Here is a 16575-nt window from a genome sequence, read left to right on the forward strand (position 1 = left end):
GCAAGCGCACGCGCCCTATAGTGAAAAAAAAAAAAAAACCTCTCAAAAAAAAAATGTATGCAAATATATTTGATTTAATTGTCACATACTATATGCATACTTTGAAAACCATGCTGTCCACTATAGAGATGCACAATGATTAAATGTAAGTAAAATAAAAGAAAGAAAACTAAAGCTCCCTGCCCTCCTAATTTACATTTGATTTTGTCAGTACACATTTGATATTCCGGTGTTTGTGAGAAAGCATAATTAGAAGCAAACCTTTAATTTTCTTATGTATCAGTTACCATTTGTATGCTTAAATTTGTATTTCTGTTAACATTCTTGTGTGTGTGTATTTAATACCAGTAATTTTCTAACTGATCTAAAAAAAATCAATTGGTTTAGCAGATATATTAATGTTAAATATTATTAATTTTTGTATTAAATAAATTTCTCTTCCTGCTTCTTAAAAGTGAAATATAACTCATTCTATGACCCATGAGTCCATTAGTGTTCCTTATAAAGAGCCCATAAAAGAATAGAAAAGATATACTTTCAAGAACTAATAATTATCATCTGACATGCATCCCCATCAACCTGCGTAATTCTTTGAGGAAAAAAAAATACTTAAATAGTTGTATTAACTTATAGTATAAACTGATCAGTGTTTAAACTGACCAGTTAAATTTTCACTTTAGTTTTTTGAATAAGCCAATGAATTTTTGTGTGCGTGTGTTTTTTTAGGGCATTGAAAACATAAAAAATGAAATTGAAGATGCAAGTGAACCCTTGATAGATCCTGTGTATGGACATGGCAGGTAAATAGCCAAACTGACATGTAACAGACTGTTTTTTCCTTATTTGGACTTAAGTTTTTAGGAACTGGACTTAAAACATGACTGAGCCAGGTGATTATTGTGCTTGTCAGCGGTGTGACGGCCCCTATAATGTGGGGCAGTTCTCGCTTTATCCACTGCTTGCTTTTATGCAACTTCAAGTTTAGGATTATGTGTACATTGTATTTATTGTGATTAATTTTTTTTTCTGAGATGAATGGATAAGTGTGGGGAAGTTTTTTGGTTTTTGTTTGTTTGTTTGTTTGTTTGTTTTTTAAGAGAGGTTTTCTTTTTTTCACTGTAGGGTGCATGTACTTGCCAGAGAGACAAAAAGTGAGAACTCACCCCTCAGAAGGGATGGCCACACTGCAGTCCCTTCTCCGCCGTTCTCTTCTTGAAATTTTGAGCATGCGCACACATGCTCCCAGTGTGAGTTTTAAGCCTCTGGACTTGGGGCTTGAACTATGGTCAGCCATGTGGGAGTCCTGCGATGTAACCAGCATGCCATCTCCTAGTTCCAAGAGTCAGGAGATATTTTAGCAAACTCTGCTTTGTCTTTCATTTATGAAATTTTTTTAATAAATAAAATTTACTCACTTTGACTTAAAAGTATATTCTTACCTATTTATAAATACTTTTCTGCTTGGGAGAAAAAATTTCCACTTTTCTCTGAGACTGTCCATCCTCTCAAGCTTTTTATACCTGTTTTTACCAAAATCAATAAATAGTGATCAGTAACCCAGTTCAATATACAAGTCTCTCTTTTTAGATCTTTCTACTTCATAGGTTAAAATTTATGTATCCTCCATCAAAGACAAGATATATGTTACTAACAAATATATATTTTAAGATTATAAATATGAAATAAATGATTAGTCTGTTTTCATTTACTTAAATACAATGTCTTAAGATAAATTGTTAAATTGATATGAATATGTATTGATATGTTAGGGCTATATCCAGGAAGAATGATTATATAAAATGGAAAATGTAAGGTTTTTTCAAACTTTTTTTCTTAAAAGTGAAATTTTTTTTCTTTTTTCTTGTTTTATTGAGCTATATGTGTGTGTGGTTTTTTTGTGCTTTATTTTTTTCCTCCTGTGTGTATGTGGGAGGAGTGTTAAACAACATAATGTAAAAAGTTATTCATTTCATCCTTACAGAAATTATTTACTTTAAAAACCAATTTTATATTTTAATCACATTTTTACTTTTTATTAATAGCCAAAGTTTAATTAACCTTCTACTGACGGGACATGCTGTGTCTAATGTCTGGGATGGCGATAGGGAATGCTCAGGAATGAGTAAGTATGCTCTTTGCTGTGTTTATTTCTTTACAATTCATATTTCATACAATTCAGTAAAGTACAGTCGATTGTATTCATCTGTTTAATGGCTCTGCGCTACTTAGAAGTTAAAGGTAAGTACATTGTAACAGAATTTTTTATAGTTTTCATGGCACTATTAATATTAAGAGCGAAGATTTTGAAACCCAAGTATTAGACTTCAGTGAAGTTATTTCTTCAAGCTTTTTTCCTTAGTATAAAATTGGGATTATGGGATTAAGCTCTTTAAAAAACAGTAATAAATGGATTCTCTCTCTCCCTCTGTCTCTCTCTGTGATCTATATAAATATGCTTTAATTTTTCTTAGTGTTCTTTGCTTAAAATTGAGGAGAATTACACAGTATCTAGTCATCCCTCCATTATCTGTGGTGCATTAGTTTTTGACATGCACCCTCCCCCCTATGGATACCAAATTCCCCAAATCCTAGGACACTCAAGTCTCTTAGATAAAATGGTGTATTTAAATGTGTCGTCCTTTTGTGTCCACGGGTTCCACATCACTCACAATGTTTTCAGTCCATGGTTGGTTGAATCCACAAATGCAGAACCTGTGGCTATAGAGGGTCTACTTCGTTGTACTTTGAAGTACTTGCTGTGGAACTACCAACTCCGCCACCATGACTACATCGTGGTCTCAGTAATTCCTTTCTTACAGCTTTCTATGTTGCCAGGGACGTTGAAGTGGGACACATTTTGGCTAATGCGTTCAGATAACTGATGTATAAATGAATAAAATTCTATACAATTTCTTATTGGCTCATTGTAAATTCATTTATTTACTCTTTCAACTTATATCAAATAACTACCATATGCCTATTACTGAAGTATGTAGTATAGGATATGAAGCTTCATAGTTCTTATAGTTCCCAGGCACATTTATTTTCTATTTTCTTCTAATTATAATTAGATAAAACTGTCACCAAATGACAGAACAAATGCTTTATTTGAGAAAGTAATAGTTACCACTATTTGCTCACATTTAGATAACCTTGATACTAAATATTTTTAAAATTTTAGAATTAGGTGTAAATGACCAAAAACACAAAAGGATACAATGTTAAGGTATAAATTAGTAAAAATTATGAAACTTCAGAATTACAAAGCACCATAATGCGATCCAACTATGCTTAAAAAATTTAAGAAATCACTCACTGCATTACCAATATATGCAAAATTACTCACTTAGTGATGAGGTTAGAATGAGAACCTAATTTGTTGATTTCTGATAAAGATCAACATTTAAATGTGAAATTTTATAGACCAAAAAAAAAAAACTACATAAGTAATCTTTCTCTGCTTTTTGTAACTGAGCTCATTCTTTTCTTGAATCTTCTTTCTGGTAGGTAGCTGAAAGCATTTAATCTAGCTGGTTAAAGGTATCTGTTTCTTGAGTAACATGCAGGTTTTTTGGTCTCTTACTCATGGTGACTTCTGCATGCTCTCTCCTTCCTATGATTTTTGGGCCCTGACGTATCTTATCTTAGGGAAGGAATAGCTGGTTCTTCCTGAACTCTGATTGAAGTGTGTCATCCCAGTGGTTTCTACCCTTGCTACTTCTTGTCCTGTGGCCACAATTCTTTCCAACTGACCTGTGCATTTCTCTGGCACTTGCTCCTATGTTATCTTGGTCTGTCTGTCTATACGTTCTGCAGACTGTCTCAAGCCTGTCCTACTCCCCAAACAGAATGCTCCTTCTGTGTCCCTAGTCTTTTCCTCACTCAGCCTCCCACTGAATCCATAGGCTCTTTTTGCTGTAAAGTTTCTACTTCCTTTACAGTCTGTATTAGTCAGTCAGCCAAATCTGAAAAGGAGAAGGCCATGGCTCTCTACAAGAAAGATGCAGAAAGTTTATTTAATATTTTTCATGCTGCAATTACTTTTAAGTAATCTTTTTTTTTTTTCTTTTTTTGGAGAGGTTTTTGCTATAGGGCACGTGCGCTCACCAGATAGACAGAGACAGAGAGAGAGAAAGCGAGAAATCACCCCCCAGGGGGAATGGCCACTCCGCAATCCCTTCTCCTCCATTCTCCTCTCGGGATCTTGGGCATGCACGCACACGTACCTGGCGTGAGTTTTAAGCCACCAGGTCTGGGAGTCGAACCGCGGTCGACTACATGGGAGTCCAGCGAAATAGCCATTATGCTAACTGCTGGTCCCTACTTTTAAGTAATCTAAAGATAATTTTAAGTATACAGAGGATATGCATGGGTTTTATGCAAATACTATACCATTTTATATAAAGATTTGAAGATCCACAGATTTAGATAACAGTTATTCCTGTGGACACCAAGGACAACTATAGTTGGGCTTCTTTCCTAGCAGTAATTATCAGCCTCGGAGTAGGAAAGAAATGAGATATTATATGTTACTCAGGAAAGGCTAGAAAGGGTCAATGAAAGATAAATGGGACACTTTTCCCCCTTTATTTATTAAGGATATTAGTACTTGATTTGTCATGTATAGTGAACTTTTTATCCCTCGTCATTTTTTCTTTGAGTTTCTTTACAGTGAATATTTAGATCATTTCCATTTTGTGCTATGAAAAACAATGCAGGAGGAAAGCATTTTTTGTTTATGAGGGGACTTCAGAAAGTTTATGGAAAGGTGGAATTAAAATATGAGTTTATGGGTCCAGCAGGTGGTATGGTGGTTAAGTTGCTGGACTCCCACATGCCTGACTGTGGTTTGAGTCCCGGACCTGGTCGCTTACTTTCTCACTTTCCCTCTCTCTTCCTCCACCTAACCCCCTTTCTGGTGAGTGAACATACCCTATAGCAAACTAAAAAGTAATAATTTATTTAATTTGACCAGAGTGAGACAGAGAAAAAGAGAAAGCCACCAGGTTCGGGACTTGAACCGCAGTTGGCCAAACAGGAGTCCAGCACTCTTAGCCACCACACCACCTGCTGGCCCCTGCAGTTTTTATATAATTATCATTGCCCATAAACTTTTTGAGGATTCCTCATGTAATTTTTGTTTATATTGAAGTATTCCTAGGATATATTTCTAAAAGTAAAATGGTATTAAAAATTTAGGCATCTGTATTTTGTTGTTGTTAATAGTAACTTTAGTGAAATGCTGGGTTGTGAAAAAAGTCATGACACATTTTGCATAGAAAAGCAAAAAACACATGACTTTTCCAATAACCAAATATAATTCACATACCATAAATGTCACTCACTTAAAATGTACAGGTCAGTGGTTTTTAGTACATTCTGAGTTGTATCACCATCATCACAATCAATTTTAAATCTGTTTTCGTCGTCCCGAAAAGTAATCCCATTCCTATTAGAAACTCCACATACTTCCTTTCACTCCAGCCCTGGCAACTGCTAATCCACTTTCTATCTCTGTACATTTGCCCATTTTGGACATTTCATATGAATAACATCATCCATTATTTAGTCTTTTGTGACTAGTTTCTTTTACGTAGCTTAACATCTGAAGTTCATGCTGTTTCAGCCTGTTCCAGAACTTCATTCTTTTTACTAATGGATAATATCCCATGGTATAAACATGCCCCATCACTTATTCAGTTAATGAATATTTGAAATGTTTCCACTTGACCATTATAAATAAAGCTTTTAGGAACATTTCATGTACAAGTTTTTGGCGAGAACTTAAAAACAGATTGGGGGAGCGGTTTATACTTAGGAAGTGAAATCCTAGGCCTTATGGTAACTCATAAAGTTTAACGTTTTAGAATACCTGTTGAATTTTGATAGATAATGCCTAAATTTTACCTTACCGACTGGTAAAGAATGAACTTACACTTGAACCATAGAGGAGAGCTCTCGTTTTCTACATCCCGAGTCTCAGATTGTTGGTCTTTAACATTCTACCCTTTTATTGACTGTGATAGCCTGTTTTAATTTATACTTCTGTGATCCCTAGTGAGCCTGGGCTTGATCACCTTTTTTTGGGTTCCTCAGCTTTCAGTATTTTTTGTTTTCTGGGAATTGTCTTTTTTTATATTTCCGGGCATTTCAAGAGGTCAGGATGTTTTCTTTCACTCAATTTCTAGAAGTTTTTTTTTTATAAATATTTTAGATCTTTGTGTATTAACTCCTTGTTGCAAATATTTTCTGGGTTTTTCTGTCTCTCATTAATTTTGCTAATGGTGGCTTTTATTATGCCCAAGGTTTTTATTATGATGAGGATAAATAATTTGTTTTGTCTGTAGTGTCCGGTTGTTTTAATTTTTCTTCCTTTTCCCTTATACCATCTTAAATTGTCTTACCCCAAGATTAAATTAATAATCGCCAGTATTTTCTTTGAGTGCCTTGTGTTTTTTGTTTGTTTGTTTTTAATGTTTAGCTCTTTAATCCATCTGGACTATTTATTTATGAGTGACATGAAGTTGGGATCTACCTTTTTACCTTTTCTCAAAGAATTACTTTATTATTTAATCTTTATTTATTCTCTATAAATATGAAACACTATCAAAAACAAATTTTCTCTTATTTACATGAGTCATTTTTTAAATTACTTTTTATTTTTATTTTTAAATTTAAATTTATTATATTCATTCACTATACATCAATACAGTACACAAAATGAGATTCTCCATCCATGATACACTATATATTGCTCAATCAAGGATATTACCATTACATTTTATTGTCAATGAATTATTTTCTATTTCTTGTTTCCTATATATTTTGCTTTTTTTCTCTTTCCCCCTTGATTCCTTACCTCTCACTCTCTGCCATTTTCCTCCTTCCTCCCGCACTGTCTCTGGTATCTACAGTTGTTTTCCATGCCTTTTTTCCCCCTACACTTTATTGATTCACTAAAGATCTTAATTAATTGAAAAACTGTCAGTAGCAAGCACAGCTGATATATACATATCTATGAACACATGTCTAACTTTAGGCGTAAACCTTAGTGTGTAAAGTGAACGTATTATAAAGTAGCACCTACTGGGACTATATAGCTTACTGCAGTTATTAAATAGTTATTTTTTAAAGCATTTTTTAATTTTCAGAAAAAGTTTGAGTTTTAGTATATGAAAATCAAAAAAATGTTAAGAGAAATTTGCTTAAGACTTAATGCCAGGAAAAAGGTTAGGATTCAGTTCAAATAGTAGGTAGATGAACCTACCAACAGTTCAAGAGAAGACAAAAATCCTTAAATCTGGAAATCAAAATATAGAAGAAAGTCAGTAATGTTTTAGTCTGAAGTAAAAAAATTCTATTTCACTAGTTCATTTTCTTGTAATTAATCTCTCTTCTATTGAATTTGCAGTGTTTCTGTGGTCTGATATTACCATTTTTTAAAATTTTTAAAATTTCATTTCTTATATACATTCAATCACGTTATTTAGCTTACAAAGTGAATATTCCAACATGTGAACATTTCTCCCTAGTCCAGTTGATAAAACTATAAAATTATATAGATAGATAATACCACATTTCTTTGTCCCATTAATGCTTTGCCTCTCTATTTTTCTTCTAAATGTCTTTCCTCAGACTCTGGTCTTTCCATTTAAACTCTGGAAGTTAATATTCAACTCTGGACTTACCCTATCGTGAGGCTGGTAATTTTTTTGGTTGTTTTTTGTACTCTTGTTTCTGTGTGTCTGACTTTAGTTTTCCTGGAATAGCACTACCTTCAGCACTTCTTGGAGAGCTGGTCTGGTGTTAGTAAATTCTTTCAGATTTTGTTTGTCAGAGAATGTTTTTGTCTCCTTTTTCCATATGAAAGATAATCTTGTTGGGCATAGTATTCTTGGTTGAAATAGTTTTTCACTTAACACTTTGAATATATTTTTCCATCCTTTCTTTGCTTGCATTCTTTCCAATGAGAGGTCTGATGTTAGCCTGATGGGATATCCTTTGAAAGTAACTTGACATTTCTCTCTTGTGAAATTTATTGTCTGTCTCTGTGCGTGGGTTTGGTCAATCTGGCTATTATGTGCCTTGGAGAAGATCTTGAGTTAATTCTGTATGGGGTCCTTTTACTTCTTGGGTCTGAATATGTGAGTGCTTCTCTAGGTTTGGCAGGTTTTATTTTAACATTTCATGGAATAGATTATCAGTGCCCTTATTAGTTTCTTCACCTTCTCATTTTTTTTAATTCTTGTATTCCACTGATTTGTGAGCTTTCGCCACTGTTAACATAGTTTAATAATTGGGTTGTTGGAAAAGTCATGACACATTTTTGCATAGAAAAATGTACAAAAATAAATCATGACTTTTCCAACGACCAAATATAACTTATATAGTTTATAATAAATTATAACCACACTGTTAAGGTTTTATAATATACTTTGGTATTTCTTAGCATGTTTCCTGACATTATACTTCCAAATTGTCATAGTCATTTCTACAGCTGTCTGTTCCAGCTGAACTTTTTCCCAGCTATTGAAGTTCTGGCTTTAAGAAATCTGCGAGGATTTGGATTGAGTTTATATTAAATTTATAGATGATTTTAAAAAAATTATATAACTTCACAATGTTAAATCTTCCCACTAGGTGTTTTTTCTTTCCTTTAGTAAAATTTATATAGTATAGTCTTCCCAAGGTGTTTTTTATGTCCTTTAGTAAAATTTATATAGTATAGTCTTTATCAAAAAGATCGTATATGCATGCCTCAACTCTTAAAACCTTTGTTGCTGTAGTAGAAGAAAAATAAACCACAGTGGAACTAATTTTTCTTGAATGCCTTCTTGTCCATTCTCCTAGCCTTTTTCAGTGACTAGGGTAGTTTTTCCCAAACTAAATCAGATCACGTTACTCTTTCACTTTAAAATCATTCAATGGCTTGTATCTACCTACATACACTAAAAATCCAAACTCTACTCTGGCTCTCCAAACCTTTTGTGGCCTTTTCCCTCTGTGACTCCCTTTATTTTGTGATACTGCAGACATTTGAAGCTGGAGTTTTTTGTGAGTTTGTTTTTCTGTAGATCAGTTTTCCTATGATCTCTTTTCTGTTTTAAAGGAGCCGTTCAGTATTTGTACATACTTTATTTTTGTATGTATTGTACATATATTATTTTGTACGTTTTATTTTTATTATAATGTTTTCTTTATTTTATGGTATTAGGATAGCAGTGTCAATTTTTATGAATCAGAAGCCTGATGGCTTCTTTGTTTGTGTTTTAATATTAATCAATTTTGTAGTCTGTCAAGAATATAGTTGAAAGTTAATGAACTCATGATTCCTGGAAAAGAGAATCTAAAGTGTTAAGACTAAGATCATTTTGAGACTTTAATATTTATTCAGTAATTAGCATATATTGAAGTTAAGTGGCAAGGTGCTATACAAATTTGAAAAATGTTTTTTTTAGAATTAATATGAGAAAAGATCAGAAGTGCTATTTTCCTCAAATTGTATTACTTGTAAAAATACATTTAATTAGCTGGAACTAGGTTGTCAGATAAATACAGGTCTCCCAGTAAAATTTAAATTGCATATGAACAATGAATCATATGTTTTAGTATACGTGTACCCCGTATATTTGCATATACTAAAAAAAATAGCTTTTTATTTGAAATTTAAATTCAAATGGGCATCCTATTGTGTTTTTGTTTTTGTTAAATCTGGCAACCCTGGCTGGATGCCAGCTGAGCACTTCGCTCTCTTGTTATTTGCCGTGTCCTACTTTGTACCCTGCCGTCAGTTACTGAACTTACCCTTTAGAGGAACTGGTTGTTTTCATCTTTAGCTTTGTATCCCCAGTGGTATCTTTGGCTTTTTTTTTAATTGCTAGAGAATGCATGTACTCTCCAGAGAGAGACATAAAGAGGGAAAGGGAAAAAGCACCCCTCAGTTGGACATGGTCGTTCCACAATTCCTTCTCTTCTATTTCTTCATCTTGTTAGGATTTAGGGCATGTACCCACATGTGCTCAACATATTTTTAAGTCACAGTTTAACCCCTCAGTCAGTCATGTAAGATCCTGTTTCATTAGCCACCAGGCTTCAGGGCTGGCCCACCCTGTGCTGTCTTCGTGTTCCTACACTATGCTTGGTTTTGTTCTTTTCAATATTTAGCACTCAAAGTGTGTTTATTAAACAAATATAGCATTTCTATCTGGTTTCAAGTCAACATCAAATTTGAAAGACGCAAAAGACACTTCTGTAGTCACCTGACAGCAGAGAGAAGTGATAGTTGATGGTGACGAAGACTATAAAGCAAAAATCCCAAGTACTCAGGAATATGAAACTTTGCACACAGGTACAGTCAGTTTCATGAACTTAACTAGATGTAGGCTGATGGAGACTAACAGCGGTTAATCTTAAATGCTAGATTTAAGGAAATAAATGTGGATAGACAATTCCAAAATATAATTAGAGAATCTAAAAATGTGAACTCATAGGAACAGAGTGAAATGATGGTTAAGGAGATATTGGCCAAAGGATATGAAATTTTAGTTAGACAAGAATAAGTTGAGATATATTATACAGTGTAGTCCACTATAGTTGATGAAGTATTGTTGAGAATGGGTAAGAGTAGATTTTAAGTACTCTCACAAAACAATAACTATTTAAGGTAATTAGCTCAATTTACCCATCCCACAGTGTGTGCATATTTCATTATGCCAGCTGCTGGTCCCTACAATGTGTACGTATTTCAAAACATCACATTGTACACAATAAAGATATACAACTTTAACTTTTACTCATCAATTATAAAAAAAAGATAAACATGGGTATTATAGTTAGGCCAAAGAATAGTCTTGTTTTTATGATGTCATCTCGTTGCACTCTATTAAATATGTAGTTATCCTGAAAATTCAGTCAGAAATTGGGTGAGTCTTCATAGTTTTTTCCACCTCTTTTATATGATAAATAAATATCAAGAAAAAAATTTTAATCTAATAACACAATTAGAATTTAAAATTTATTAGGATACTGTGCAAATGTATCCTACATAAATGTACTTCCTTGATACTTATTAAGAAAGTCTCATACAAAAAAGCTCTAGAAGTTGTAATAGGTCAGAATGTTATATCCTCTCTATATCATAGTTTCTCATAAAAATATTAATATACTTTAGCTTATAAAAGAAGATAACATTTTAAAGATATTTTATTTATCATCATTATTATTATTTTTAGATTTGCTACAGGGCATGTAAACTCACAAGGGGGCGAAGAGAGAGAGAGAGAGAGAGAGGGCGAGTATCCTGCTGGAAGAAGTGTGGGAAAGTGGGAAAGCAACTAGTCAGATCTGGGACTTGAATTGCAGTCAGCATGTGGGAATCCAGCACCTGAATCACCATGCCACCTGCTGGCCCCAAGAAGATAACATTTCAAAGTATATATTCTGTTTAGGGAAATAGGCATAATTTTTAAATCTTACCATCCAAACTAGATGCCTGAGCATGTGATTACCCAAGCATTATGAATAATTAGTTTGCTATATTAGTAGCATATAATTCTTTTTTTAAATTAATTTATTTTAATATCATCATAGTGTACGATATGTGATTTTCCATCCAGAATACACTGTATAGTGGCTTAATCATACACATTATTGTGAACAAATAATTTTCATATATGAAAATGCTCACCCTCTGACATTTCCCACCCTCCTCCCACACTCTCTGGTATCTGCAGTTGCTTTCCATTCCTTCCCCCCCACACACATTTTATTGATTCACAGAATATCTTAATCTAACTACTTTCAATAGCAAGTTCAGGTGATATATACATATATCTGTGAATACATGTTTGACTTTAGGCATGAAACCCAGCATCTAATTATAAAAATACTATTCTAGATATTTGTTTAGAATGCCAAGGAATAGATGGTGTAGTATCAAATTGTAACACTAGGTGGTGGTAATTGATTTTATAAATTAAATTGTAAAACTTTCCCAGCATATATTCTTCTTGAACGTGGAGACATTTAATGATACTTACATTTCAGATGAAAAGGGAAACATTTACAGAGCTATGGAGTATCCAGTTCTACCTATTCGATCTGTTCTTCTGTCCCTCTTTTTCCTTTGAATGTTCTAATCCAAAGATTCTCAGATCTCTTGATCTCATTCCTTTACACTCTTAAAAATTATTGAGGATTCCAAAGAAGTTTTGTTTATTGGCTTATAAGTAAATAAAGATTAATATTTCTCATATGTAAAGACTGAAAACTTTTCAAATACATATTCATTTTAAAATGATGATATTACTTGCTAAAATCATAACACTTTTAATAAAAATCAGCTATTTTCCAAAGAAATATTAAGTGTTTAAGTTTTTACAAATCCTTTTGTATTAATGTCTTTCATATTAATAGTCAGACTTTCACATCTGCTCATACATTCTATCTGCTATGGTATAACACATCATTTAGACTGTAAAACTCTACACTCATGAGAAAGTAAGAGTATAAAAGGCAGTTAACTTCATATTATGAAAACCTGGGATGTGTTTAATCTTCGTCGTTTCTGAAAAGGTCTTATGGACCCCAAAGAGTACTACACCACAATTTAAGAACCATTGCTTAGGGACTGGCCCTGTGGAGCAGCAGTTTAGTGCCATGCTCGAGGAGTTTAAGTGCTGGATCTTAGCCCTGGTGACTTGAAAAACTGTGCAGGTTTGTGTGTACCTCAAATCTTGACCGATGGAGAAATGAGGAAAAAGTATTGTGGTGTGATTATGCCCCCATGGGGAGCTCTCGTCTCTTGTGACTGCACATGCCCTCTGGCAATGAAATAAAAAAAAAATTAAAAAGAATCATTACTTTCTCTATCTGTCTATGTCTATAAGAAGCCAAGGACAAAATACAAACTGTATGTGCTTCTATTAATTTTGAATTTATTTTATTTATTTATTTATATTTTTTGGAGAGGTTTTTGCTATAGGGTGCATGCACTCACCAGAAAGACAGAGACAGAGAGGCAGAAGGCTAGAAATCACTCCTCAGGGGAGGAGTGAGTTAAGTAAAAGCCTTTTGTTGGATATTTTAAAGTATGTTTTTCTCCCTTCCCTCCCTCCTCCCCCCCCCATAATTCCCTGAATTTCAAGAGGGAAATTCTCTAATTTAAAAAATTAACATCGATGATAATGTTTTACTAGTACATTTTATGTACATCTGAAGTATTACCATAAACCTGATCTAGTGATATTTTATAATGAGTAGTACTATAATGAGTTTTGACATTGCATCCTAATAAATACTTGCTAAATTTTAAAGTCTGATTTTGGAGAAAAGTAAATGTTTTGGTGCAGTGTATTTATAAACATATATACATATTATTACTTTTTAGATTTACATATATTAATATAATGCTAAGTTGGTTGTTTTATTTTTTGCAGAACTTCTTGGTATACATGAACAAGCAGCTGTGGGATTCCTAACATTAATGGAAGCTTTAAGATACTGTAAGGTAAATTGATTTTTAATGTACTTGGAATGTTTTTATTCACATGTACCCTGTTATGAATTTTTTTTCCTTATGACAGCTTATTTTAGCTTACTACTATAATTATAGACCTCTCTTCAGTTTCTTCCTGATCTCCCACCTTCAGCTGACAGAGTTATTAAGGATAATTAAGCTGGCATCTTTCGCTGAGTTTGCCACACTAGATCTGTTGTTTTTGGAGTGAGAAGATGGGCACAATCCATAGAAAATCATGTATAAAAGTAGAGACATATGTTAAGCATAAATGTGGTTTTTGTTATAATGAGGGAGGGAAAAGAAAGCTCTGTTTCTTCATTATTTGAGAAAGACTCTGTTTTACTATTCACTAGTGAAGAGTATTCCTCATTTACTAACAAACAGTATGGTGGAAGAGTATGCTTTTACCAAAGCAACTTGTAATACTTTATCAGGCAATGAAATAGAATTTCCTGAATGCCTGGAATTCTAGCTTTTATCTATTCCATCTGAAAAATTATTTCACAGTTAAAAAATTCTAAATAGTTCACATTAAACTCTATAACACATGTGCTAGGGTTAGGAACTGCCACAGAACTCAATTTATTGCTATACATTTCCTTGCCTTCCTCCACAATCGGAACTAACCATCGTTTATTCCAAACAATTTTAAATGGGGTTTAAACCATTATTGATTTACACATAATAAGATATTATGATACGGGAAAAAGAAAGAAATAGATCTGATTTTCTTTTCCACTTTAGAATGGTAGTCCTGGGACCAGCAGTTAGCGTAATGGCTATGTCACTGGACTCCCACGTAGTCGACCGCGGTTTGAGTCCCGGACCCGGTGGCTTAAAACTCACGCTGGGCATGTGTGCATGTGTGCCCAAGATCCCAAGAGGAGAATGGAGGAGAAGAGATTGTGGCATGGCCATCCCCCCTGGGGGGTGATTTCTCGCTTTCTGTCTCTCTTTCTCTCTCTGTCTGTCTGTCTGGCGAGTGCACGTGCCCTATAGTAAAAACCTCACCAAAAAAAAAAAAAAAAAGGAATGGTAGTCCCATGATAGTGGTTCTGTGGTAATTACTTTAGTAACAATACAGTGTCTTGTTCTCTGTCCTTTCTTTCTCTTTCTTTCTTTTTTTTATTTATCTGACTTTGTTAATTTATTTTAATTTGGCCAGAGAGGGACAGAGTGACTGAGTAAGTGTGTGAGAGAGTGAGAGTGAGGGGGAGAGAGAGAGTGAGAGAAAGAGAGAGAAGGAAAATGAGAAACTAAGCTGCCAGGTCCAGGATTCAAACCATGGTTGGCCATGTGGGAGTCCAGTGCTCTTAACCACCAAGGCACCTGCCAGCCTCCATCCTTTTTATTCTTTTGTGCCAGGCAGGGCTTCTCTTCTATAACAGCACTTGGACCAATGTGTCAAGGATATGATAATCAAATAGAATTCATCCTGCCTTACTCATTAGAAGTGATCTTACTGTTAAATAGTAGCAACTTTGTTTTCAATTACTTTAATTACACAAAGTAAAGCTATTCTAAGACAGCTTAGCAATAAGTGAATCAAACTGTGTCTCTTCCCTTCAAAACTCTTACACATGTATCCTAGGGACATGTATGTATGTTCATAGATGTGTTTTTACAGGAGGCGAGGGTGTGGCGATCTTGTATTTTGAAACATTTACCCTGTAGCCTGAAGGACCTTTTTGGCTAGAATCCTGTCTTCTAGTTGCACTGCATTGTCCTTTGCTGTGTTCCCACCACATTGGTGTTTTGTCAGTTTTCCAAACATGTGCCACCCTTTCCTGCCCCGTAGCCTTTGGTACTTGTCATTTTTTTCTAGAACACTCCCCATCCAGCTCTTTAAATGGATGGCTCATTGTCTTCCTCAGGTTATATTTCAAAGCATGCCTCAAAGACTGTTTGACCATACCCTCAGTGCCCGTTTCACACTATTTTATAGTATTTGCTACTGTGAATTATCCTTTTTTGTTTACTTACCTTTTTTTAATCTTGAATTTGTTTTTCTATTGCCTTCTCTAATGAACTCTTTGAAGGCAGGTACATTGTCTTGCTGGGTACATATTAGCTGGTCAATAAGTATTTATTTATTGGATGCATCAGTGGACATTTACAGTAGAATTATAAGGTTTTCTAAGTGTGTACTTTTGCTTTCCTTTAAATATCAGTTAGAACAGAAGAATGTTTTCCCCACAGGGAACAGGAAAACAGTAACTGCTGTCTGTTCCCCTGCTTGGAACTGCTATCTGTCCCAGCACTTAGCTGAAGTTTTTGTTTTGTTTTGTTTTGTTTTGGCTGTAGGGTAGGTGTGCCCACCAGAGAGAGAGAGAGAGAGAAAATGAGAAATGACCCTCCCACCACCTTGGGAGGCCACACTGCATCCCTTCTCCTTTAGTCTCTTCACAAGATTTTTGAGAACATGCATGTACACACACCTGGTGTGATTTTCAAACCACCGGATCCAAGACTCCAGCTGCACAGTGGACCATGTAGGATCCAGGACCTTAACCTTCATGCCACCTGCTGGCCCTTAACTGCGTTTTTTAAGAGTTTAAAATTTTTTTAATGGTGCAACATAACATAATGATACTTGGACAACTGGAAAGTAGAACTCTGTTCTTTACACTTTTAGTGAGAGAGGGTTGCCATGCAAGGCTGCATGGGGTTACATGTGGGGACAGGGTGACAGCAAACTGAAGCTGTAGGGGCAGCTTGTATGGCAAGTGGAACGGGGTTAGCTAGGTTTTGTAGGTTCCTTATGTATTGACTAATTTGAATAATTTTCATGACCTCAAGACCCAGGGACTATTCCTAGTTATCTGGTCTCTGATCCCAGAGAGAGTAGAGTGATGCCTGATATAAGGGAAACCTATAAGGGTTTTTGCCATATGCCTTTAAAAAATCAATCATAACTAACAAAACATAAAATTTACCATTTTAAAGTATGCAATTCAGTGTATGAATTCAACTGTCTTTTTTTTTTTTTTAAAGCTTGCCATAGGGTGCATGCACTCACCAGAGAGAGAGGCGGGGGGGGGGAGAAAACACATTGG

General features: G+C 34.5%; 1 protein-coding gene across 4 annotated transcripts in view; it reads left to right on the forward strand.

The window, feature by feature from the left end:
• MINDY3 (MINDY lysine 48 deubiquitinase 3) overlaps nt 1–16575 on the forward strand; it is a 120804-nt gene that overhangs the window by 46196 nt on the left and 58033 nt on the right. For all 4 annotated transcript variants that reach the window (XM_006159752.3, XM_027776248.1, XM_027776250.1 and 1 more), the window contains 3 exons: nt 727–800; nt 2043–2122; nt 13437–13507. In XM_006159752.3, the coding sequence (XP_006159814.1) occupies nt 727–800; nt 2043–2122; nt 13437–13507 (225 nt within the window). The remainder of the gene's footprint in view (nt 1–726; nt 801–2042; nt 2123–13436; nt 13508–16575) is intronic.

The sequence above is a fragment of the Tupaia chinensis genome, unplaced genomic scaffold, assembly GCF_000334495.1.
Source record: "Tupaia chinensis unplaced genomic scaffold, TupChi_1.0 Scaffold000647_1, whole genome shotgun sequence".
Classification (NCBI taxonomy): domain Eukaryota; kingdom Metazoa; phylum Chordata; class Mammalia; order Scandentia; family Tupaiidae; genus Tupaia; species Tupaia belangeri.